The sequence below is a fragment of the Acanthopagrus latus genome, chromosome 5 (assembly GCF_904848185.1).
Source record: "Acanthopagrus latus isolate v.2019 chromosome 5, fAcaLat1.1, whole genome shotgun sequence".
NCBI lineage: Eukaryota > Metazoa > Chordata > Actinopteri > Spariformes > Sparidae > Acanthopagrus > Acanthopagrus latus.
The window spans coordinates 11,793,966-11,819,931 of record NC_051043.1 but is presented as its reverse complement, the minus strand read 5'-3'; the positions used below and the strand labels follow the sequence as shown (position 1 = coordinate 11,819,931).

The 25,966-nt window shown below is 40.8% G+C and overlaps 3 protein-coding genes across 5 annotated transcripts in view; 2 read left to right on the top strand and 1 right to left on the bottom strand.

The window, feature by feature from the left end:
• The window catches only part of dnah2 (dynein, axonemal, heavy chain 2), a 61,635-nt gene extending 60,422 nt beyond the window's left edge, over positions 1-1,213 (bottom strand). Inside the window, exon 1 of one of the 2 annotated variants that reach the window (XM_037098072.1) lies at positions 1,143-1,213. The gene's annotated coding sequence lies outside the window, so the exon portion shown is untranslated. Of the gene's footprint in view, positions 1-1,132 lie in introns of both variants that reach the window. The other variant, XM_037098073.1, reaches the window with a different exon arrangement.
• Positions 1,214-5,479: 4,266 nt separating this feature from the next.
• snrnp27 (small nuclear ribonucleoprotein 27 (U4/U6.U5)) lies at positions 5,480-9,377 on the top strand. The gene is made up of 6 exons (XM_037099515.1): positions 5,480-5,675; positions 6,944-7,076; positions 7,366-7,475; positions 7,611-7,690; positions 8,627-8,691; positions 9,051-9,377. The coding sequence occupies exons 1-6, from the start codon at positions 5,639-5,641 to the stop codon at positions 9,103-9,105; spliced, it is 480 nt and encodes a 159-aa protein (XP_036955410.1). The 5' UTR covers positions 5,480-5,638; the 3' UTR covers positions 9,106-9,377.
• An 865-nt stretch (positions 9,378-10,242) lies between these two features.
• mxd1 (MAX dimerization protein 1) lies at positions 10,243-25,015 on the top strand. Of its 2 annotated transcripts, none has more exons than XM_037098516.1 (6): positions 10,243-10,464; positions 11,934-12,033; positions 19,146-19,175; positions 23,314-23,428; positions 23,568-23,727; positions 24,070-25,015. In XM_037098516.1, the coding sequence occupies exons 2-6, from the start codon at positions 11,957-11,959 to the stop codon at positions 24,264-24,266; spliced, it is 579 nt and encodes a 192-aa protein (XP_036954411.1). In that variant the 5' UTR covers positions 10,243-10,464; positions 11,934-11,956; the 3' UTR covers positions 24,267-25,015. The 2 variants fall into 2 exon arrangements, with proteins under 2 accessions (XP_036954411.1, XP_036954410.1); XM_037098515.1 differs by having other exon boundaries at positions 10,248-11,257.
• Positions 25,016-25,966: the final 951 nt, after the last annotated feature.

Below are 25,966 nucleotides of genomic sequence, written 5' to 3'. Positions count from 1 at the left end.
TATATATATATATATGTATATATATATATATATATATATATATTTACACACACACACACACACACATATATTATAGATAAATATATAAAAAATATATAAATCATGTAGAGTATCAATATGTTTATATATATATATATATATATATATATTATATATACATTTATATATCAGAGAATATGAAAAAAATATAAATCATATATATCTATCCATATATGTAATAGATACATTTATATATCAGAGAAAATGAAAAATATATAAATCATGTAGAGTATCAATATGATTCATATATATATATACATATACATATATATATATATATAGATAGATAGATAGATAGATAGATAGATAGATAGATAGATAGATAGATTTATATATCAGAGAATATGAAAATATATATAAATCATATATAGAGTATCAATATAACTCATATCAGGTCAATGAGTGAGAAATGAGAGAGAGAGAATCACGAGTGACTAAAACAAAACCTGGATAACAAATGGGGACGGGAAGGAAGTGGAATGCCTCTTTCTTCGTTCTTCTTAGTAGCCTACATTCATTCAACTCGGAGTAGAATGACCGCCCCAAGATGGCCGCCGCATTTCTCCCTGCCCGGCAGCCGTTGCGGCGTCTACTCTTTATATGTCTATGCCATAGACATATAAAGAGAGTAGACGCCGGCAGCCGTTGCGGCGTCTACTCTCTTTATATGTCTATGGCATAGACATTTAAAGAATATGTCTATGGTCTATGCTGCCCAACCTGCAGTGCATTCTGGTTGTCTTCGACCTTTTCGTGACCAAATAAATAAATGCAACAATGTATTTATTTTATTGAATTATTATTCCAATGAGAAACAACATTTAAAAAGTCACATTTTGCATTATGCACTTTTACTGGCTCAATGTAAGCTGGCTAGCTGGTAAACTTTTAGCAACTCACGTCACTAGCTAACGTTAACGGTAAAAAGCACAACCGTAAGTTATCTTAACCATCTTAATTACGTAAAATTACAACGTCAAAAGTACGAGCATTCGTTCGAATTTAGGCCAACAACTGTGAGATACACGGATAAAATGTGTTCATTCTTGGCTGAGTTAAGTTTACTTTTAAACCTCTTAGTTAATTTCCTTACATTAACTTACCATCCCGTAACCGCTGAGGAGTGAAAACAAAAAAAAACAGTATCTGTTTTTCGTTGCCTGGGCAACCGGAGAGAGGCAGTGCATCATGGGAGGTCGTTCACAAGAAGCCCGTGACTGATGTTTTAATCTGTGAACATGTGATTCGGGACAGATAGGAAAGACTATGTAAATTAAAAAAGAAAAAAAAAAAAAAGAAGAAGAAGAAAAGAAAAGAAAAAAGAAAACTATTGCTAGAGGTTTTGAGCGGCAAAAGAGCATGGATTTTTGGCTGAGTATGTGTGTGTCTGTACAGTCAAGGTTGCCATGTTTTCATGTGAATCATATTGATACTTGAAAAATACACATGCGAATATTATCCTTACTTACTGAGAATCAAACAGTCCTGAAGGAAATGGATCGGCTATGTGACTACTGGGTAGAGATGTAAGAGAGAGAGAGAGTTTCTATGCTAAATTGTATCTGTAATGTCTTCCCAACTATAAACAACAAGTGTACTTTTTGTGATTGTGAGGAGGGAAAGTTTGAATAAAGGATATTTTAAGTACCAGCAAAGATTGATATGTTAGGCTCCTTATTAACAAACCCAGTTTCTGGTCAAATGAAACATGCGGGATTAACTTCATATATTCAAAATTACATCCACAAAATGACATGGCTTTAAAAGACTCCCCTCTTTTTATATTTTCAACAATATTTTACAACACATCTGATGACTATTGAAAACTTGAAATCATAAATCAAATTGGCTACAAGTATTAGATTATTAGGAAGTCATATTTACTGCGGTTGTTAAGCAGACCCCAAAAGATTTCGTTGTTGTTATACTTTGTCTATCTTTCCATTTCTATACATTTTTTTGTTGTACATTTTAATTTGCTATTTTTTTATTATTATTTTTTTTACTGTGTATCTAATTGTCTGATTATTTGCTTTTCTATACTGTGAAGTACTGCAGGCATTATAGCAACATGTTTGATCTTCTTGTATTACATGGATTAAATGAGATGATTTTTTTCATTCAATTTAAAGGGACATTTTGTTTGTAGGCCCTTTTTGCACCACAAATCTGACAGTAAAATGCAGTCCAATCAAAGTAAAAACATGCAACAATTTAGGAGATCTGAATGTACTTTATGTATGAAACCAAAGTTTACATATATGTTGATCCTATAAAATGACAAGCATGATATAGTGACTATATACCCTTTTAATATGCAAATATGATATGTATTACATTCTGCCAGTTCTGCAGGTGGTGAATATGTCAGATGTGGCTCACCTGATGGCTCAATGGGACTTACAATCAACAACAAAAAATCCAGCCCGGTGGCAGACTGAAAACATAGTGAAAGTCAGGTTTATGGCTAACCAATCTATATATGGTTAATTGTTTCTGCAGCCATTACACTGTGCAATCAGTATTTCTCCCAGAGTTACAAGTTAAAGCAAGACATTGTCAGGTGAAATTATTGTATATTTTTAAATTAATATGTTTATTTTCTGATGTTAAATAATTGTTGAATTTATAGACCAGTTTGATACTGAAATGTGGCTTTTACCTGACGGTAAGATTTAAAGAAGCCTTCTTTTCTTCTTGTTCTTCTTCTTCTTCTTCTTCTTCTTCTACAGACAAGACATGAGGCAATGTATTCAGGAGTGTTTATACAATTCATAGATATTGTTTCTGATTTCAAAATGTAGCTGGAGAAAGAAAAAATCCAGATGTGAATTTTGGGGTGATAATGTTGACAAACTAAATGAGTGCTAATGTAGAGTTAGGTTAGTGAGTAAAGATCTGGGAGAGAGAGTTTCCATTCAGAATTGTACACAGGTGTCACTACTCTGTTAACGTTAACATCTAACATCTTTCCAACTGCAGACAACATATGCACAATGTGTGTTTGTGAAGGGAATCTATTAAGCATGAAGCTTTTTTTCCTCATAGTATTTAGATGAAAAAAATCAGCTTGAGGAACCAGACAGAACTGCCTCATAAGCTGTACAAAAAAATGACAGAGAGCCAAAACAACTGCATGAAGAGGCTGTGTTCCAGCTACCATACCCTGCTGGCTGGGATTCTGATGATGCTCCGCTGTGTTGTGACCAGCAACCTCTTCATCCAGATGCAAAAAGAGCAAAGCATGACAGCTGAGTGCCAGCACATGGCAGAGGAGCTTCAAATAAAGAACAGCCACCTGACGCAACTCCTGGACTCTATTCGTCAAAACTCCAGCTAGTTGAATCCGTTGAAAAGACCAAGCTGGAAGAGGAAAGGTAAGAGTTGGCCGCTTTTCTACCGTCAACCCAAGAAAGCAAGTTGCAAACTTTTAGAGGCAGAGAACGGACAACTGCATCTCAGCGTGGATTGGGTTGCAGGATATGGCGATGGAGACAAACCACTTCTGGGTCACTTGCCACAGAATCCATCCAGATGTGACTTATTGGAAGAGTGGTGAGCCAAACAATGCCATGGCTTTCTGGGAAAACAGCCAAGTGGGACAGGACTGTGTTGCAATTGTCCCTCCAAAAAGCACTGAGAAGCAGGATTGGTTAAACTCCTGGGATGACATCATTTGTGCTGGCATCAGCACTACCTGTGTGAAACCACAACTCTGAGTGTGACCTGACATGACATGGAAAAGCGTGGAATCGCAAAATCAGAAATGTTTTTTGACCATGTATATAGTGAATGTAGTTTTGTGTTTGGCACTACCTGTGTGAAATCACAGCTCTCAGTGTTACCTGATTGACCTGAATGAAAAAGGGTGGAATCACAAAATCAGAACTGTTTTTTCACAATGTATTTCGTTAATGTAATTTTGTGTTTATTTTAGTGCTGAACTTTTACTCATTTGTAATAATATATCAATATTCAACTTCACCTGATTCTCCTGTTTTTGTCTAATACAATACACTATTTCACCACACACACTGACTGACATTTGTGTCAGTAATGTAAAGAAATGTTGGGATTTGGGAATCAATTATGTTTTGGTGTAGCTGTTGTGTAGGAGAATTTGATGTCCTCATTAAAATGGTGACATCACATTCAATCTGATTGAAAAATCAATATCAAAGAGATATTGATTAACATATGTTATGTATGTCAATACTATTACTATGTTAAGTAAAATGTTAAGATTGTATTATTTGTGATATAAATGATGTTGTTGTAAAAACTGACACATATTTATTTTTTTCTGAATAAACAAGCTGTTCTCAGAGGAAAACAAGGTCCTCAGAACAGTGTTTGAAGGTAGAAACGGTATGAAATTAAGCTGTCACTTTGTTAATTCAGTCATGAAACAATTTGTTTTGCATATTTTGTTTGTTCTGGCTTAATAACAGTCAGTGGAGATCTTAAAAATTGTTGCACCAGTTTTTATGTAATAAAGATTTAAACACAGGCTATTGTTCACCTACCATTTAGTTTTTTTTTTTTGTTCTATCTGCTGGTTCTTGTCAGCTTCTTGGATGGTGGCTTCCTCTCATGGCTCAGGGAGTGAAGGTGAAGATGAACCTGTCATTATACTGATTGCTTTGAAGTCATACTACTCTCTCAATGTCCTGCTTCACACAGGCGCCAAAGGATTAATCATTCAAATAATTATCAATTTTTGTATTATGGATGTATAAATACACTGGAGGGTAAACTAATTTACATTGATTTATGGTGCTCTTTTTAGAGATGTATTTCCTTTTGTTTCCAAAGATGAATGCAATGAGCTGGTCCTGCTGCATAGGACAGAGTGAAGCCAGGACATGCCACAAGGCAAATGTAAAAAAAAATAATAAAAAAAAAAATCATACAAGTGTTCATCTGTGAATGCTGAATTAAATGTGTGAGTATCATAAACTTCCAGGTTAGCCTACAGAAAGATGTCCACCGTGCAGCACCGTATGGCCTCTCAGAGATAGTGTGGCCACAGCAACAGTAATTTTGTGAGCAAAATTGCCTGGAGAAAAGTCTGGTCCTTACCAAAAAGAAAATTAAATCTGTTGAACAGATTTCTAATCTTTGTTTGCCAGTGGTTCTGCTGTTTGTCTCCTAATGCTTTATCCGTATGTATGTGACACCATGTAAACCTCTGGTCCTGTTTGCCGACATTTTGAAATAAAGTTTTAAGAAAAATACCATTTTTAAAAAAAAGAAGAAGAAAAAAGAAAGAAAAGATAAATCTGAGCTCATTTTCAATACACATGAAAAACTAACTTGCAAAAAACAAAACTTCAACTAAAGTGTCAGTGTGATTGATTCCAGATCCACACGGACGCTCTCCTCCTGGTCGGTAGAGGGCGCTGTTCTGCAGAAAGGTCACCGGAAGCTCGCTTGTTGACTTCATGAGAGACAACGGAGGAGCCTGCCTTAAAGTAGCAGCCATTATCGCTGAAGAACCGCAAACAACCGACAGTTTGTTAAAACTGCGAGGCTCACATTGTTTTCATCTTAGTACTGTATTGATTTACGAGGGTGATTCTTGATTTTTTGGGGGGAAATGGGCAGGAGCAGGAGTCGCACTCCTCCCAGGCGAGGTAAGAAAGAGATAAGTTAGCTAAATAAGATAACGTTAGCAAAACGTTTGGCTAGCCGGATTATCAGCTAGCCAAAAAAACTATGTTTTTTTCTTGTTCTTTTACTCGCAGAGAAAGCAATGAGATGTAATGAGAAAATGTAAACGATACATTAAACCCTAACTTCATACATTAAAATACATGTATAACATTAACATGTTTATATTGGTTAATCATTTTCCCAATGGAGTACATACGTTAGCTTAGCTTCGCTGTTTACATTATGTGGATAACACCGTTTTAAACTTTTTATTTCAATATTTGTGATTTGGTGTAGTCTGAGTATTGTAGGCTAACATACTGTTCCAGATCTTTCCATAGTGCACGATGGGCTTGTTAATATCTATAATATTTGGCGTTTTTAAAATTTATTTATTTATTTAACTGCGTCATTAAGTAACTTATAAAGGTAATTCACTAAAGTGTTGATACGATCTGCCATATTTGTCTTGTTGTGTGTGGAGATATAACCTGAGGAGTTTGATGTGTTTGACTGCACTTCGACAAAGTCTCTGTAGAGGCCACTAGTAAAATATTAGATATTGTGACATGTGTAAAGAGACATTATTTCTGCACTCTATATGAGACAGTAAGTACTGATTGATATCTTACCTTGTCTTGGATTTGTTTAACATGAAAGACTGACTGTTGTTGGTTAATTCGGCCAGTTATGCTGACATTAAGTGTCTACACATTTGGCTGTTTTCAAAGAATTTGCTCTTCAGTGCTCAGCATGAATGGCAACATTCACAGCTTTTTCAACCACAATCTTGGGTTACAGGATACAGGTGAGGGTGACCCATTCTTCGAAGAGACTTCTCTGTTATGCAGAACTACAACAGCATGCTTATGTGTTCTCGCATACTAGTGTGCCAAGTTTTACCTACAGTGATTGAATTTTAAAGGAAATCTGTATTCACAGTGCTGTCGTATCTGTAATTACATCAACAAGAATAACTGTATACCTAAACAACGTATAAGCACTTTCAGAGCATGTTTAATCACTATCTAAAACTTGATGCCAGTCACCAAGCTATACTTCAGTTGCCTTGTGGCATAGGTTTGAATTCAATATATCATAGTAAGAGAAAGTGGTACTTGCCACTAAAATAGGCATCACTTGGTGGATTTGGATCCTCTTAATAGGGAAGAATGTTCCATTGTTTGACCAATTTAAAATTTCCCAGGTTACTGCTTGTGTCATGATCTCATTTCCTCCTTTTGAGCAGAGAGAAGGCGTTCCCGCTCGGGTTCCCGGGAGCGTGAGCGAAGGCGTAGGGAGAGGGAACGCTCTCGTTCCAGAGATCGGGACAGAGACCGGCGGAGAAGCCGCTCACGCTCTCCTCACAGGAGGCGTTCAAGGTGAGAAACAGATTTGGAACACTAGATGGCATTTCACTTGCATCTCCTTACCTGTCTAAACTTTTATTTACCCAAGGCAACCAAGTCAAGTACCCCTGTGCCGCTTATAAAGAAGTGTAACAGAAAAGCATTGTTTTCTTTGCAGTGCATTTATGAGACTCTTTTCTCTCAAGCTCAGTGATCTTTGTGATCTGATGCGTAATATATTAATATCTCTAAATGGCAAAGGTGTCTGCATTCAGTAGTCATGGTAACCCATCCTGCAGCCATCTTGGTGTTCCCTCTGCAGGTCTCCGAGGCGTCACCGCTCCTCCTCCCTCTCTCCTGTGAGACAAAAAGACCGACGTGACGATGACCGCAAAGATTCTAAGGACAAAGCAAAACCCATTCAGATCTCAGGTATAAGATGTTGTTAAAAAGTCATGTATTCATGGTATTCATATTATTAAAGGAGAAGCTTCAGAGTTTTCAGTGCTTATGACATTTCCAAGTGTAACAAACATGCCAAAATTCAACTCCACTATTTTTTGACAGAGGAGGACATGCAGGGCAAAACAGAAGAAGAAATTGAGATGATGAAACTGATGGGATTTGGTTCCTTTGACAGCACCAAGGTGAGAGAATAAGGATGACCTATTTTATACAGCCACAAGGAGGTGCAGTTTGTTACAAATACAGTTAATTGCCTTCTGCAGTTAAACTGAGGATGGGCATATTGTTTGTTTGCATTAATTTTGGTGTGCCAGCTCAATGTACCAGTTTATATAACCACTGTGAATGGTTTTGGTATCAAAGCAGCTAGGATTCACAGAGTGGGTAACTCCTGATCATTGTAGTGGTCAGGATTTGTACGCTTTTTTTTTTTTTTTTTTTTTTTAAGGCATGATGAAGGTTGTGCCTTTATTGCAATAATTATTATCTATGGTGAATAAGAAGAAAGGTGAAAATGTGTAAATCAAAACACATTTGCCCTCCATCACCATCTTCACTCTAAATTTACATTACATATTGTTTCTGCAACTGCCCTACAGTGAAGTCCTTCGGGCAGCTGTCCTTCCTATATGCTTTACATCAAATTGTCATCAGCTGGAAGTGTTTGACTGTAAAGCAGCTGCAGGTATATGATGTTGGGGATAATGTGTGTTAGCCACTGAGCTGTTATGCTAAATTTGTCTGCACTCTTTTAAGTGAATCAAAACACAAAATGCAGGTTTGATACTGAGAATGTTGTCAATGTTTTTTCTGTCAAATGTAATGTGAAAACTGCCAGCATGGTTTGGTTTTTCAAATAGTTAAACACACATTGTATAGTATTTCTTCAACCTGCTTCAATCCTGATTCTCAGTTATATGTTGACTGAATTGATTTTAAAGGTTTTACTCATGCTCATCTTTAACATTATCCTCATCACTTAGTTTTGTGGATAAAGGGGAACAATGGAGGCCAGGCTGACCTCTGCATTTCATTTATTAGGAATATGCAGCTATGTAACTGTAAGTGTAGTATGTGATGTTTCATATGTTAGAGGCAGTAACCTTGTGTTCAAACAGGGTAGGAAAGCAGATGGAGCAGCCAATGCACATGCAGTCAACGTGACCATGAAGAGAAAATACAGGTATGACGATCGCAAAGAACGCAAATGTTTCTGAATGCAGCAGCACAGCAGTGCTGCACATAGCCAAGGAGCACATTTCCAGATGCTTCATAAGACCCTGTTTTGTTACATGGTGATCATTTTGAAGTTACTATCTCAACCCCAGTAGCTGGTCATGTTACTGAGTTAAGACGTCAACTTTTCAGTCCCCTCAGCATCAACCACTGTTATTATAGCCAATCACCTCTGCAGGTGTTTCTATGCAGAGATCTCTGCTCTCCCATTGGTGTTCGATGATGTAACCTGCAAGTGTTGCGAGGGTAACAGTGATGTAATGTTTTTTTTTTATATATATATATATATATATTTTTTTTTTTCAGGCAGTACATGAACAGAAAGGGGGGATTCAACAGGCCTCTGGACTTCATTGCTTAAAAGTATCAACGATTCATTTGGCAAGTTTGCCTCGATTCTGCCCTCACAATAGTAGATGATGTTGTGCTATTTTCTGTTATTTCAAACCTGTATTGTGCTAAGCGACAACTCTGAATATCTTTTTACAAGTGAACGCATAAATGTAAATAGTAGTGCTTGCAGTAAGCCACAGCTGAGTACTCAGAGGAGACCCACTGTGGACCTAATGCATGGAGCTGTGTGTTATTGAGGTGTGTGGGGTTTTGGCTGAAATAAAATGATTTAAAAAATGATTGTTATCAGTCTTGCTTGTAAATAATATATATTTAATGACAAATTTGCCTCTTGCATCTGCCATATTGTGTAGACATATTTTCTCATGCATATCTTAACACTATGAAATCTGCTATTTATAAATTGATGAATATGATCATACTATTACCAAGGTCTCTAGTATTACAGAGCAATCCAAACCTTAATCTAAAATGTTTCTTTGGTATTCTTGTTTAGCTTGACAAATTGTTATCGTCAGAACTTTGGATCTAATTTGGTGTTCCCTGCAAACGCTCTGATATTGAGTTCATTTTCATTCAAAGATTAATTTAGTTCAAGACGAAGGATGTTTCACAGCCAATAAACGCATTGCATGCTGTCGTCTGTGGAGGACCGGGGAATTTTCCTGCTTTAAAATGGACATCCGTGTGATTTTGAAGCAGGCTTTTAATGCTATCATGTTTCCGAAAAAGCAGTGGGCGTGCGCCTGCGCGGATGTATTCGTGTGAATGGCAATGGACCAATAGTTAGCGAGCATGTGAATCTGGCCAATCACCTACCGGGAAATAAGACAACATCTCGAGAGCCAATCATTGTCATACACCGCGAAACAGCATGGCAAAGAGGCGTGTTTTCTGTCAGAAGCAGGCGTTGTCGTTTTAGCTCGTGGGCATTGTGGCCAATCGCTAGCAAGTTTACCAGAAATCAACCAATCACGGCGCAAGAGTATGTAGCGCAGAAGCAGTTCATTGTGGCTCAAAACGGTGTGCCTGCGCCAATGCGAATTAGAACCAAAATGGCCGAACCAGGCCCCCAGTAGCAGCCAATGCCCGCCCCTCTGGATAATTGACCTCTCAAACGCCCAATAGGAGCGTGATTGGTTATGTCCAGTGTCCAATCATACCGCAGCACACAGAAGCTTTGTGGTAAAGTACAGTAGTTAGCTGTCGTCCAGATCAACAAGCCACTATTTTGGAAGCAGTTTGACAAACACTGACTGTTCCTCGGTTGATGTCAGTCGCTATCTGTTTCCAGCGAGACGTGTCACGCGTGATCCGCGATAAACCAGCACAAAACTAGCCAGCCACATAGCTCCGAAGCGATCAGGTTGGATGACATCGTCGGCTTTTTAACTTTAAGACAGCTAGCTCGCTTTTTTATCCATTTCACTTCTGACAGCAAGTCAACATTGTTTTTTAATTTGGCCGATTCTTTACAGTAATACAACCAAGCTAGCAAGAAACTTTTCATCGTTATTTCATCAAGTTGTCACCAACGCTAGCTTTTGTTTGTTTTTTTGTTTGTTTTTTTGGCAAACAGAACAACACTTGGCTTTTTTTCTTCCTTCCTTTCTTTTTTTTCTTTTTTTTAAAAAAAATATATGTCAGTCTACTCTTCGTTTTGTTTTTGTCAACAAACCGCGTTTTTTCTTGAAGAAGTGCCGAGAAAACCAACGACGTTTAGCAAACACTGTGCTTAATACAGAAGGCAGAGCAACCGTAGCCGTTGGAGAAGCGTCAGCCTCGACTAGCCAGCTAACACCAAACCCTTAAAGTCACCTGAACCGTTTGAGCAGTCATTAAGGAACAGACTGGTGTGGCTTTTAAACCCCAGTGGTGCTGCATTCACGACCTTTAACTTTTAAATATCCCATTTGATACACTGCAGGAGGAACTCTTTCAACGTTACCTCTCGCTTTAAAAAAAAAAAACACACACACACACACACACAGAACAAGTGACAGAGCTGCAGAGCCAGTGGGACCTGAAGAAGGTTGTGTACAGACACGGAATCCCTCACCGGATTGTTATAATATCGGTGTTATTGTTGAAAATGGCGGCGATCGGACTGGTGCAGATGTTGATCGAAGCAGCCGAGTACCTTGAGCGCAGAGAACGAGGTAAAGTGTAATTGCATTGTTTTCTACGGTCTGTTGTATTTCTGAGAAATTACAATGACCCCCTCACCCCACATACCACGCTAATTAATGCACATCTCGTATAAAATCGAACTTAAACCCTGTGTCCGTCCTTTTATGTTTTACATGAAATAATCGTGCCATGCATTCAAGACCGAAACGTTTTCGGATTTTGCACAACACTACAGCTGAACGCATCGTCTACTCAAAGTAGCTGCGAATCAATATTCTGACGTTTTTTTCCTGTTCACATGCTGCAAATGTGCAAAAACACACGTGCATTTGCCTTTATTTTCTAATCAAAGAACGGATGCATATGTGGCAGATGCAGTCAGATGTGCAGGGAGACATTGTTTTCATGGAGGCCCCTCCTTTCCCTCTGTTGTGGTTTGCTAGTGGGGTTTATTCCAGTTCAAGATGACATCATTGTCCTGGCTGGGGGAAGAAAATACTGTATAAAGATACTGCAGGAAATCCATTCATTTGCACGCCTGCACCTCAGCGCATCACATTGCTGCTGAATTCCACAAGCACCAAGATCAAATGTGGCACATTGTGCAGTCTTCCTATTCCTGGTTTGGCCGCTTTTCACTGTGGCTATATTTTGCATTGCCAGATATCTGGACATGTGACCACTATGTTGTTTATTCACTTGCAGAAGCTGAACACGGCTATGCCTCCATGCCACCCTTCATCAGCAGCCGGGAGAGGGAAAGCTTGAAAAGGAAAAGCAAAAGCAAGAAAAACACAAGTAGCAGGTAAAAGCAAGAAAATGCGAAATGTGTCACTTTGCAGCTCTGCAACAGCGTGCTCATAATATACCCACTTCAAGTGTTTTTGTTCCTGAGTGCACCAGGGTTAATCCATTTTCCCCTAGATTGTTTTTTTTTTTTTTTAACAAATCCCATCAGTAATTTTCCTTTTGTGGTGACAGAATCAAATATGAAAACATTTAACATAGTTAGTTTATCCATTTATATTTTTTTCGTGACACATGTAATAATACATATTTCAGATGAAAGTAATATGAAATGCAACTCACCACCCACTGAAATGGGTGGAGGTGTTGATGGGGGAGGGGTTTGAAAGGCTTTAAAGATGGCAGCCTTATCATTATTGGGGTATTTATTTTATTTAATCATGATGCTTGAAAAATACTGAGATTTTTTCGCCATGAGACTAAGCTTTGAGATTACCCTGAGTGATCTGATACCAGTGCAAAAATTCTCCCACTGATACAACCGTAACCGCCTTGATTTGGAGAAAATAATGCTGTGTAAGGTAGTGACCTAAAGAATGTGCTTTTAGAGGCTCTCCCTCCAAAGCCAGGAGCAATATATTGTGATAGATGATCATACATCAAAATCATGTGAAAATGTTGACACCTCTTGACCATCACCCCCTCTAATACCTAAGGGTTAATTTGTCCCTGACACTACAGAAAAGCTCCTCTGATATTACACACTGTGGTGGCACGTGTGTGTGCGTGTGTGTGTGTGTGTGTGTGTGTGTGTCTATTGGGTTAAAGCGTTAAAGTGTTTTAACTTCCCCTTGTCCTGTGTTAAAGCGTGTGAGTGACAGCAGCAAAGATCAGTCCGGCTTAAAGTGAACGGCCACTCTGTAAGGCTAACTGGGTCAGTCAAGGTGACTGCAGAAGACATTTCAGTGAGGGGGGCTCGTCCTGACAGCTCAAGTCACCTGAGTGGAACCTTCCGCACACACACATAGTGTACATTCAGAGTCTGGAACCTGAATTCAATGAATCAATCATATCAGGACAGGATTTGTGTTGTGTCCACACCCCACAGATCAATGTGCCCTACGTGATTAGACTGCAGTTTGCAGTTTTTCCAGGAGGATATAGTCTGTACTTGTGTGGTGAGTTAGGGGGTGAACAAGATGGTGAACTTGATTTATTTTTCAAAACATTAAAGGATACGCCATGGCAGTTTCTGCTCTCCTGCACCCTTTTGTACATTAAAATTTCGTGACCTACAGCTTTTGGACATGATTAAATTGAATGCATTTTCTATATTTTTTTTAACTCTTGATAGGAAGTGATATGTTGGTTATTTCAGCCTCACACATGACAACAACAAAAAAGCTAAAAAGAAATTTCATCTGTGCATCATTTAAAACCTGCCAATACTGGAAATATAATATGAATAATATAATGATAAATATATAAATGGCTAAATTAAAAAATACAGAGAAGCATTAACTAATTTATGAAATGTGACATAAATATCTTTAGTTTTAGTTTCAGCTTTAATTTCCCTCCAATTATTTATGTGTATTAATACAACTACCTATATATATATATATATATATATATATATATATATATATATATATATATATATATATATATATATATATATATATATATATATATATATATATATATATATATATATATATATAAATACAACTGCCCAATTTGCCATTTTATTTATTAATGTATTCATTTTTAAAAATTCTGTATTTACTTCTGTATTATTAATATTTTCTTTTTTTATTGAATCATTCATATATTCATTTATTTCATATTTTGACAGGTTCAGTCCTCCATTGCATTGATGGCGGAGACAGTGATATAGCTCCATGATCAAAGCTGACCATATGCAACCATATTCTATGACTAAAAATAAATCATCTATGTCTAGGTCTATGTTTGCCTCTACCCGTCATTGTGCACATATGGACATGAAAGGCTCTGAGCAGAAACGTCAGAAAACACCACCTAATGAGTGCAAAAAAGAGCTTTATGTTCAGTGGAGGTGGAAAAAGATGTCATGCCAGCAAAATAGATTTTTCAGATAAAGTGGGACATCAGAGGACCGTATTCTTTGGTAGACACCACAATGGCAAATTGCTACCACCTGCCGATACAAGCTTCCTTTTCATCAGTAAAATGAAAAAAGGAAAGCAAAGCAAGGGGAAATAAAAAAAAAAACTAAAAGCTAAAAACTAACATGAACTAATTAAAAAAACACTGCAGTGTGTTGAAAGAGGCAACAAATGAATATATATGTAATGCCATTTTAGGTGAGAAGCAGCCACAATGTAGCAGAGGTACAGAAGACGGGAGTGGCAGCACGGTCGTTATAATGCACTTCAAACCATTTAGAGTGATTGCAGACTTGGGTTGAACCCACAGCCATGAGGGCACAATGTAAACTCCTCTGCCAGTCTGATGTGTTGACATGATCATTAAGATCACTTGAGGTAAAACATGTGTACAGGTTTATATATAGTCCTCTCCCCTCATGTAACCCAAAGTATAGCTAGTTTACAGTACATAGTTCACAGCGTATCTAAAGACACAAGAGCCCTATACGTCGACAGCTGAGAATGCTGTCTATTTACTATGAAACATGTTATATTGATGCGCAGCCCTATTTGCACCATCTACCTGTCTGTGTGTGGCCTGCAAACAAAATAGTTTTTACTTGTTATTTGTTGATTTTTATTTATTCATGTAGTTCAATTTTTGGTTTGGTTGCCTTTGATCGGCTTGTGTAAAGTGCCGCAGGATTGTCGTCTTAAGGCTAACGTGGAAGTTTGTATCGCCCTGGTGCCCTCAACTAAAAGCTGAAGGGCATAAATATGATCACCAGAGGAAAGAAAAACAGGCTAATGTTGGGCTATAAACGGGCTACATCATTGTCACATGACTAAAACACGACCATCACGATGCGTCTTACCACTTGATCAGTTAGAATAGTTTGCAACTAAAGTCGACCTGTAAAGATGGACTAGTGACTAGATCAGTGTGAGGCGTGATGACATTTAACGTCCCCTACAACCTTTGTAGTTTTATTGAGCCACTTGTTAGCAGCCACCTTTTTTAAAGACAGGTCAACGCTTCAAAATGCTTCAAAAAAGAAAAAAAACATAAAAGATCTCTTGGGCTTGCGTTAACCAATGACCCTATTTCAGACATTTAACTGGAAACCCACTGTCTTTGAGAAGAGGGAACAAGTAGTGCAACAATCCAAATTTATTTCCAGGTTTTACGACTCATTCCTGCAGCACTATAGTTTAATAAGCTGATCGAATCAGCTGGAGTCAAACTGTAAGCTAAGACATCTGAATAATCACCAACTCTTACCTCATTAATGAGGTTGATGAAGAAGCAAGACGTTTTTGATTAGTTGTATATCCACATGCAGTACGTGGGCAGAAAAGACTGCTCTTTAAAGGGAACACGGTGTTACTCAAATATTTGGTTCCTCTTTTTCGCCAGCATTGTGTCTGCTGTCAGTCATCCTCCATCTTGTCCATGCACTTAAAAAAAACCCAGGATGTGGAGTGCTGTAGGACCACGCAGCTCAGAACATGCCTCCACATGCTTAGCAGGCACTTTATTTTTAGACATGTGTAGTAAAGAAAATATGGAAGTAGCTTTGTGTGTCAGGCAGAGCACTCACTGCTGCTGCTGCTGCCGCTTTGTCCTTGTTTCTTTACATGAAACCCTTTAGCTCACCAGCATTTACTTTGACCATTCATTGTAGTTTAACTACAAGGTTGCGTTAAGCTGCAGCAACGCCCTCACCAGCTACGTGCACTTTCTCAGCTATTAGTCATTACTGTTTAAGGCCAGCAGAGCCACACTTGTCATTCAGGAGGCTTTCTGCTCAGCCCAGATGGGTTGAAATGGTCTGGTATGATGTTGGCACCTGATCATTAATAGGCTGACCGGCGCTGAGATTTGAAACTGGTGGGAAGGGTTGATTTCTGCCAGGGGATCCATGAATTGATCAGACATGATAAGTTCTGTTTTTGTTGCTCTTGACACTTGGTGAAATGTAGAGCATGGGCAGCCATGAAGCCATTCAAGCCAATATGAACAAGCTCTTCCAGTGTGTGTTGTTTCCCCATGGCGTTGGTGTGTGAGTCGTGGGGGAGGGGAGCCACCGTTTTTCTGGCCTGTATGTGTGCATGTGCGTTAGTGTGTAGTGACTCCCCCCTCCCCCTCATCTATCTCTCTCTCCCACTTGCGTTCCCTCGCTTTCCTCACCTCCTCCACCCCTCTGTGTCTTCCTGCTCTGTTCCTCACTCTTGGCAGGCAGTGGAGAGCACCAGCTCCTCCATTACATAGATGGAGATTCCTCCCCCACCCTACACACTTTGAGCGCACTATGGAAATCATACAGTGATCTTGCTGTCCTTGTTGAGCAGGCAAATGGAGTCCTTCCATGTTCTCCGCCCTGTGTTGTTTTTCAGGATGAGGCGGTTGACTTGGTGACGCACCAGTAGGGCTTTACAAGTGATAATACAGGTTAATGGTGCTGTAGAGAATCCTTGTTGTAGAGCAAGCTGAAGGAAAGGTGCACTGGTGAGTCATCTCGCTACATTCAGTGCTCCAGCATACTTACATGCATTCACTGCCGTCCCACCGTAGCTGGACAAAGCTGCGTGTGTGAATGCAAATGTCCACCCCCTCAGCTCAACCACAGCATTTGTAGGGGGTGAGAGGGTGGACAATCTCCTGTTGTATCATAGCTGTGTGAAAGTACAACACTGTACACTGTCAGGGCCTGATTCCCCCAAACACTGTTCATGTGTAAAAGCAGCCTACTACTTCTTATAGGGAAAGTTCATCCAAAAATGGAAATTCCATCATTGTCTACTCATCTCCAACAAAACTTTTTTCCTGAGCTTGGAGCGCCACAGTAGGTCAGTTGGTAGAGTGCGTGCCCTATCCACAGAGGCTCCGGCCTCGCTGCGGCAGCCCAGGGTTCGAGTCTCTCTCATCCTGTTTCCTGTCGCATCTCAAGCTTCCCTATCAAATCGAGCAATAAAAAGGCCAAAGAAATACTTTTACATTATATGTTTCCTGAGCTTCATAGTACCGTTCCTGCACTCTCCGTAACAACTGAAGTAGATTGGGCCTTTAAAACGCACAGAATACAACCCAGAAAACAACCCCAAATTGTTCCATACAGCTTCTCTGTCATAATCCAAGTCTCCAGAAGCCCCAGGATCAAGCAGCTAGCAACTAACCGTCCCATCACTGTCATCTTCAGTCAACATGCAACTGTAACTGCCAGGTGGAGTTAACATTTATCACAGTCAATGAAGAAAAATACTGATCCAAGTTTACGAATTCTTACTTCTGTAAGTTAATTTCAAAAGATTCAGAGGTCTGAACATTGAGCCATTATAAGTCATCTACTGTGCTACGTCTGTATAACTGCAGATAAGTATTGTGAGTACTGCCGGCCATTTTTGTGGACAGCTGGTAACCAGAGAGCTTCTTGTTCTGTTATAAACAAAGTTTGTGAGATGAACTACTGAGCCTGCCAGCTGGATCCCCTCTTTGGTACATGGAGAATTAGTTAAATAGCGCCTCAGAATGTAACGATTATGTAATATTATAGTAGAATAGTGATAGTGTAATATTATGTAATAATGTGTAGTGACCGCGGGTGACGCAGCCAATGTGCTCCATGTGCGGTCGACCAGGGATCCAGTGTCATATGCAGACCATCAAATATTTCACATCACGTTAGTATAACTTGTTTTGAGCCGTTCCCTGTCGCGCCATGGGTGTGCTAGCTGGACGTGAAGATGTTTATGGGGCTGGAGCAGAAGGCTGGAGGTGTCCCAGGGCCTGAACACCAGGCCGAATAAGTGGGATAATTTCCCAGCGCTGTTATGTCACCAGCGGCTGTCTGCCCTGCACAGGAATGCACACTGGCTAGAGGAGGCCAAGTGAGATAGCGAGCACCCGACGCTGAAACAACATGATACCCTGCACCGCGCGCACACACACACACACACCAACCAAGCAATATTTACCATCATGCACTGCGCTGTGGACAAACGCATGGAGGTCTCAATTCACCATTCAATTGCACGGCCGTAGTGACGTCATTAACGGCGACGGAGTAGTGTCCGAAAGTGCGGTTTTATTTCTGCCGATGAGTTCCCTAAATAGTCCACTATGTTGGACTCTCTATGTAGTGACAAGGGAGTAGGGGATGAGTGGGTGATTTCGGACACAGTCTTAGTCTTGTCAAGTATGTTGTCAAACATGGAGGTGTGTGTGTGTGTGTGTGTGTGTGTGTGTGTGTGTGTGTGTGTGTGTGTGAGAGAGAGAGAGAGAGAGAGAGAGAGAGAGAGAGAGAGAGAGAGAGACACCCCTGAATACTTTGGCCAAGGCATGGTGAGGGTGTCGGGCGTAGCAGAGCTGAAGGTACAGAGGCTATTTTGGGGGTTGTGGTGGGGGTGGATCAGGAGGTCAGCTGGAGGTAGATGAAAGTTCAGGAACGGTTAGGGGGATCTTCTTCTTGTCACTCAGGTCAGGGCCAACACATTCCTTTCCAAAAACTCCACTTAACCCAATTTCTGTTTCGTCTGTGTGAGTGTGCCGCTGTAACACTGCAGTGCAGGAGTCATTCTGGCCACTAGCACACCTCCATCTCTCAGTTTACCTTCACTCAGTTTCTTCCCCCACCCCCCAACTCTCTCAGCGCTGCACATTGAATAACCAGGCAATATGAAGGGGGCATAGTCCCATCAACGTCTACCCCTGGCTTCTGTTTCTAGTTACTGTTACTATGTTTACCCCTGGCCTCTCCATCACAGATCTGAGCGTGGTCCTTTAAAAAAAGCACAAGTGCCTTTTGTAGGACAAGCCTCGGGCTTCAGAATACCCAGCCTGTTCTTCTGATTTCCTAGAATCTCATTTTGTCAGCCATACTGACTGCTCATAAACTCCCACACAGCCTTTTTCTCGCTCGCACTTCCCTGCAGTAAGGCCCTGGACTGCAATGATGGCACACAGAGAGGAAACCTTACCCTGTTTAATCAGTGGCTCTGTTATTATGTGCAGTTTCTCATATGTGTTTTATCTCCACAGGTCTACGCACAATGAAATGGAAAAGAACAGGTATGTCAAAAGGTCTTCGTGTTTGTGTTTGTGTTCTCAATCCATTAGAAATAGCAGCTCACATCACCCCTCTGTCACCATGAAAAGTGTAAATGAATGGTTGTAGATCGAAAATATGAGAGATAAAAGTCATTGTCATGATTGGGGGCTCATTTTACCCCAAATTACAAAGAAAACTGAAGTTGAGAGGAAAAAAATAGTTATTGAAAATGAATAAGAACATTTGAAAGGCAAAGTGAATTATTAAGATAGTTATCTTGAGTTTGTATTATTCCATATATCCTCCCGCCTCTTTTCATTTGCCCTTTGTTATTTTCACATTTACACCAATTGTCTTGTTGCCCTTACACAATATCAGTTGATTATTTCAATATCCATTTGGCTTTATCAGTTTCCTTTTTGATTCTTTAAATTGTGGCCTGGTTATCCTGAGTACTATGGTGGAATGTAGAAGTCCATTTGCCATTTCACATTTTTTTAAAAAAATTGTCTCATTGAATCATATTTAATTTTAAAAAACCTTTTAAAATTCAGCTTTATGAATTTAAAATTCCATCTTTTTGTCATGTGGACAGTGTTTTTTGTGAGCTAAGGTGAATTGAAAAATACTCACTTGATTTGTAAAATCACATAATCATGTCAGCTAAACGTAAGAGCACATTTTCAACTACACTAATAATAATACGTTTTTTTTCAATGTTTGAATAGGTTTTTGATAATAAAACCATTGTTTTTTTTCACCTCCTTTGAACCTGATAACAACCTATCATGGTTGTATCAGGTGACACAATGTGCCCTTCTGCCCCTGAGAGCAGCTGACTATGTTTCAATAACTTGGACTGGGCTGTTTCAACACAATCTTATTGAGTTGGTTGATTTATGCTGCACTGCTCAATCAGTCCATTATTACTTTTCTTATGTGCTTTACTAGCTAGCAAAGAAGTTGGTATCAAAAAACAAAACAATATCAGTGATGAAACCCAGCATAGGTCATTTGTAAGAGCAAGGTACTCAGTGTGCATTTGAAGACAGATATGCATTATGTATTATTAGAAACTGAATGAACTATATCTATGCCAACAGCATGGCTGTAGGGATGGCAGTGACGAGTGGCTCGTCTGCCACCATGGTGCAGGCTAAAATAACTCTCACAGGGATTTCCATGAAATTTGGTTTGTACATTCATGGTCCGCAGAGGACGAACTGAAATCTCTTTGGTGACTCGCGACTCAGCCGCCATCCTCAGGTCAAGAGTTTAATCTGTCCAATACTTCATTTTATGACCCCATGACATTCTGATCAGCACCAGCCGCACTTTGTTAATTACTGATAAGCAAATGTTAGCATGACGTCATGCTAAACAAAGTTGATGAACATGGTACACATTATACCTGCTTAACCTCAGACGTTAATGCCAATCAGTGTGCAAGATGACAAGAGTTTCAAAGAGCTAATGCTAGTTTGGTACCACGCTGTGACTAATTGCATGGAAAAGCACTTTGAGGATGAGGAAGAACAATGAGCCTAAAGCTAAGTTAGCCAGGGCAGACAAGCTAACTGTAGCTCTGACCAAAATCTGCTGGACAGACTTTCACAAACAAAAGCTAACAGCGACACGTTGGCCTAAAAAGAAGGCGCCTCTTGTTTTTCCTGTCTTTTTGCATTTATTTCTTAAGAAATAGCTGGTTAGTTACCGTTTGGTGCTCTGCTGTGCCCGACCACATTCTCTGCTAGCATGACTTTAATTTTGCCATAAAACACAATAGTGTTACTTTAACTATAACGTTTTTGGATAATATCACAGTTGTAGTACCATGATGTAACAACCAAAGTAAAAAAAGAAAAGGCTGATGCTGTTTTTCAGCAGTTTCTCAGGCAGACACTGACGAACCCAGAATAATAATTTGGATTTATTTATATATTATTTTGGTGCTGTCTGAGTCACCGTCACTCTCAGGGCTTCCATCCTGCCTGTGCTAGTTGATCCAAACCAGCAGCTCAGTGGACAGCCTGAATAATATATGCCAATGAGGCCTGTGCCTGGGATTTAGCCCTCTGCATGTGTGTGTGTGTGTGTGTGTGTGTGTGTGTGTGTGTGTGTGTGTGTCTGTGTGTCTGTGTGTGTGTGTGTGTCTGTGTGTGTCTGTGTGTGTAGGACACCTCATGCCTGGCAGTAAGTCAAACCTATGACCAAGACCCATCGTATTAAACTTGAGAACATTCATAGCCTTTAGCCAGTTTCTCCCACCAGTGGCTTGATGATAGAAAGCCATCACAAGCACATACTAAATCACTCGCAGTGACCCACTGTTAGCAAAGCCAGAGGAGTTTAACCAGACCCACCCCCCCTCCACATTCAAAGTCCTATTTTGTACAAGCCCCCATCCCTTCTGTCTTTGCACGTAGAACCAAGAGCCTGCATGCGTGTGTCCACGACTAAAGTCACTGCCACGCCTTTGTTTGTTTTTGCAAGCAAGTTCTGTTGGTGGTCTTGGCGTGAGAGTGAAAACAGCGGAATGATTTATTGCTGGTCAGTTAAAGTTGACCTCAGTGGCCTGGTCAGTCTGAGGAAACCATTTTGAGTTGCAGGGAGGATTCGGTGCAACTGTCCTGCAACCAAACAGGTGTACTCACCACCAGTTGGGATCTGCAGAGGACAGTGGAAATGCGAATTTAGGGCAGAGAAATGTAGGTTGTTGCCTTAGGCTTATGGCACACAAGCCTGTAGCTCCACATACATAGTCACCTGTTGACACACTGCACTGCAGCCACACTGAACCAAAATAACCTGTTGCTGAAAAAGTGCTGTGCGTTGCAGCCACACCCACAGTGCTCTTCTGTCACCGAGACACCATGTGACCCCGAGGTGCTCCATGTGTCTGCTGCTCGTCAGTGTTATTTGACAAACATTAGCCAGCCCTGCTGATCTCTTATGTCAGATCAACACAGGCGAGGGTATTTGCATGTTATGTAATGTCAGTGTGCATGCCCTTTTGGACTGAGTCAGCTGAGAACCAGGCACTCAGCTTCAGCTGCTGAATACTGCTTTGATTGTGCGTGCGTGGGGTTTACTTGCCGTGTGTGTCTGCGTGAGCTTTTAAAAGGGCAAGGACTGAGAATATATTTGCATCCTCTGACCACAGTCGCTTTGAATCAAGTCTCTTCCGGTGGTGGCGCTCGCATCAGGATTACCTGCAGCAGACAATATAACAAACAGCACATACAGCCAGCCCTCAGCTGCCGAAAAAAAAAAAAAAACATTTGTACACTCACTCTCAGGAAATATCTGACGTACACACGCCCACTCACTCAGGCGCACACACCGGCATACAGACACGTACACACTCCGCCGAGGCTGGAGATGGAGGTGTGGGTTGTGTAACAGCGGGGTCGAGTGGTCACAAACACCCACCAGACCTCAGCAACTGCCAAGGCTGTCAGCCCTAGAGCGTCTGAGACGGGTGGCAGTGCTATAGGACAGGTGACATTCATATTGAGTGCAGATCTGAACATATGGCACATGCGATCTTTGGGTTTCAGCACATTTCTGTTCTCATCTGGTCGAGGGAGGATTGGCTATAGCTGCAGATATACTGTCGCTCAAGGAAATATCCTGTGTAGCAACAGTATGTAATAATGTTACCGTGACAGGGCAGAGTCTTATCACTTTATGTAGACCTAACATGAGAAAAAGATTTGCTCACCAATTGCTGATGTGAGTAACTCCAGCATCTGTATCAAATAGAATAACATAATATTCAGAGCTCATGTAAAATGTGTAGCAACTGTCAAATGTTGAAAGACAGCACTAAATTCTTAAATACATTTATCCTTTTTGCACAAAGACAATTGACTATTGACAAATATTTCAAGATCTGCTTACAAAGATTTCAGATACATATTGACATGTATGAGCCAACGCACCGCTTAGATGACAACCATGAAATGCAGTTGAAAGCCTGGAAAAAAAAGTTAGCAAGTGGTCCTTGAGTTATTTATATATGGATATTTTTCTTTTCCAAGGCCGCATGTGACCTGTGCTGCTCAACTAATCGCATGCCCGTTTTGTGTATCTGCCGCGATAAAAAGCTGATGACTGTTGACAGTTTTCTTCTGTTTTCCTCTCCTCTGTCTTCAGACGGGCACATCTACGGCTGTGTTTAGAGCGCTTGAAATCCCTCGTTCCCCTAGGACCAGATGCTAACAGGCACACCACCCTCAGCCTACTGATGAAGGCCAGAGATCATATCAAGGTGCGTGGATTTACATCTATGTGACTGGTGTGAAGAGGGCAATTTGTTGAGTGCCGTGTTGACTAAGTGTGTTATTATTGTGTGCTAGAGCTAGAGAGCAGCACCATTTTTCAGTGTTTGTCTTCTTACCACCCTGCAGAGGTTGGAGGAGAGTGATAGGAGAGCTCAGCACACTGTGGAGCAGCTACAGCGGGAGCAGAGACACCTGAGGAGGCGTCTGGAGCAGCTGGGGGTGGAGAGGACCCGCATGGACAGTACCGGCTCCACCCTGTCCTCTGACAAGTCCGACTCTGACCAAGGTGAGCCTTCTAATAGGATGATATTGCAACCAAGTGATGATGTCTTGAATGTCAGAATCCCAAGTGGATGTGTTGTTTTGTCCACAACTCATTTAGTTCACTGTTCCGAAAGAGTAAAGAAACAATTCACATTAAAAAAATTTGGAATCGAAGACCTTCGACTTTTTTATTCTCCTTAAAAAAATTGCTCAAACAGATTAATCGATGATCAAAATAGTTGCTGATTAAGTTGATAGCTGATAACTAATGGAATTATTGTTCTGGTTATAATGGTAATTATGCACATTACAATACTGAGTTATCACACAGCACTGTAACAATCTCGTCTTTGCGTTCCCACAGAGGACCTGGACGTAGATGTGGAGGGGACGGACTACCTGCTGGGTGACCTGGAGTGGAGCACCAGCAGTGTGAGCGACTCGGGGGACGAGCGAGGCAGCCTGCGCAGCAGCTGTAGCGACGAGGGCTACTCCAGCGCCAGCCTGCTGCGCCTGCAGGACACTCATGAGATGGTCAAGCAGCTGGGCTGCAGCCTATAGACAGCACTGCTCACCGACCCAAATCCCCCCGCTGCCCCTTTAGCCAGTCCCGCCCCAACATTGTATCACCACTACCTATTCCGGCTCAGACCTCACCCATTCCCCATCCCTTGTCTCCCTCCTTCCCCACCAGGACCGACCAAGTCTGAGGCTTCTCCTCCAGCCAGGCTTCTGTGGACTTCCTGTCCCGATGGTGACTTCCATTCAGACTACGACACCTCCAAGACAGCCGCCCACATCCAGCACATCATCAGTGGTCAGTCTCAAGGATGTCGTCTGCTCTGCTCTGCACCAATCAAACGAGGAATCTAAAGACACTCCAACCCTCCGCCCATCTGTCTGTTCATCAGTCCGTCCGACTGTCAGAAACACAACTTTCAGCCAGAGAATGTTACCACACAATATCCCACTGCCTCTTTTTCTATGCCTCAAGAGCCATGGGAAGCACTTATGAGATTTCACCCTTACTTCACACACACACACACACACACACACACACACACACACACACACACACACACACACACACACACACACACACACACACACACACACACACACACACACCTCCATTGTTCCAAGTTGTCCACTGAGACAGAGTCGTCCCAAAGGTGTGACACTTACATGATGTGGGGCTTTTTTTCTGCCCTGCTCACCAGTCAACCAACCGTGCATGGTGTTTTGCACTTATACTTGCTTTTATGAACAAAAAATGCTGTCTCTTTAAAAAAAAACAAACAAAAAAAAAACAGAAAAAGCCCCCCACTACAGCTGTTCCAGTAATGTCACCAGATGGAATGAGTGTTTGAAAACCACATCAGTTGTCTCTAAAGCAGACTTTAGTCTGGGGCTGACAGCAATACATCCCTTAGTACCCAGGCTTGAGTGGGCAGACCCGTAACTACCCTGTAATGTTCTGTCCACACCTGTCATTCAGAGAGAAAATGACACACAAACACATAAAAAAATGTGCAGCATGAGATTGTGTAGGGGGTGGGGGATATGGGAGGTATTTTTTGGGGGGGTGGGGGGGTTGATGTTTTCTGCCTCTCTCTGACGACGGTGGCGTTTTTACAGCATCCTTTTTATCATAATGTGTGTATGTCACGTCTGAGCCTGGCAAGGGGTTAGCTAGCTGGTTTGGAAACTTTGAACCCCAGCCACCAGGCTGAATGCTGGTATGTTTAGGCAGGTGCTGGTACATTTTTGTACACTTGCGTCTTCACTGCCCTCGCCCCGTTCACCAGGTATTCATAGGAAGGGAAGAGCCGATCTACTGAGAGCAGTCTGCAGCACATTCCATTATGTAGAGAGGACAGAAAGGCAGGTGAGACTGAAAGCATTATTTTTTGCAAGTGGATGTTCCTGCCAATTATTTATGAAGGTGAGAGTTTTAGTTCGAGACGAGACGAGTCACCCTAAAACAGATCGACTGGCTTTAACTTTTCAGTGGGAGCACACTGAGGGAAGAAAGCCTCTCTGTGTGTTCTCGTGTGAAAAGCACTAAAATGTCAAAACCACAGATTTTCTCTCCTTTGCCTTGCCTTCATAGCTATTTATTGTTCCTGCAGAAATGTTCACCTTTTAATGTAAATAGTTTACAGAAAGATTTATGTCTATCAACAAATGTATTTATTAGATATACTAAATATATAGAAGAATATATATAAATATATTTAATTAGTCATAGCCTATGTTCT

Excerpts from the sequence above, each read along its gene's own strand:
- snrnp27 (XM_037099515.1), top strand. The coding sequence starts at position 5,639 with ATGGGCAGGAGCAGGAGTCGCACTCCTCCCAGGCGAG. Across the intron at positions 7,691-8,626 it reads GTTCCTTTGACAGCACCAAG|GGTAGGAAAGCAGATGGAGC; the intron begins GTGAGAGAATAA and ends GTGTTCAAACAG. Across the intron at positions 8,692-9,050 it reads ACCATGAAGAGAAAATACAG|GCAGTACATGAACAGAAAGG; the intron begins GTATGACGATCG and ends TTTTTTTTTCAG.
- mxd1 (XM_037098515.1), top strand. The coding sequence starts at position 11,191 with ATGGCGGCGATCGGACTGGTGCAGATGTTGATCGAAGCAGCCGAGTAC. Across the intron at positions 11,258-11,933 it reads CCTTGAGCGCAGAGAACGAG|AAGCTGAACACGGCTATGCC; the intron begins GTAAAGTGTAAT and ends ATTCACTTGCAG. Across the intron at positions 23,429-23,567 it reads AGGCCAGAGATCATATCAAG|AGGTTGGAGGAGAGTGATAG; the intron begins GTGCGTGGATTT and ends ACCACCCTGCAG.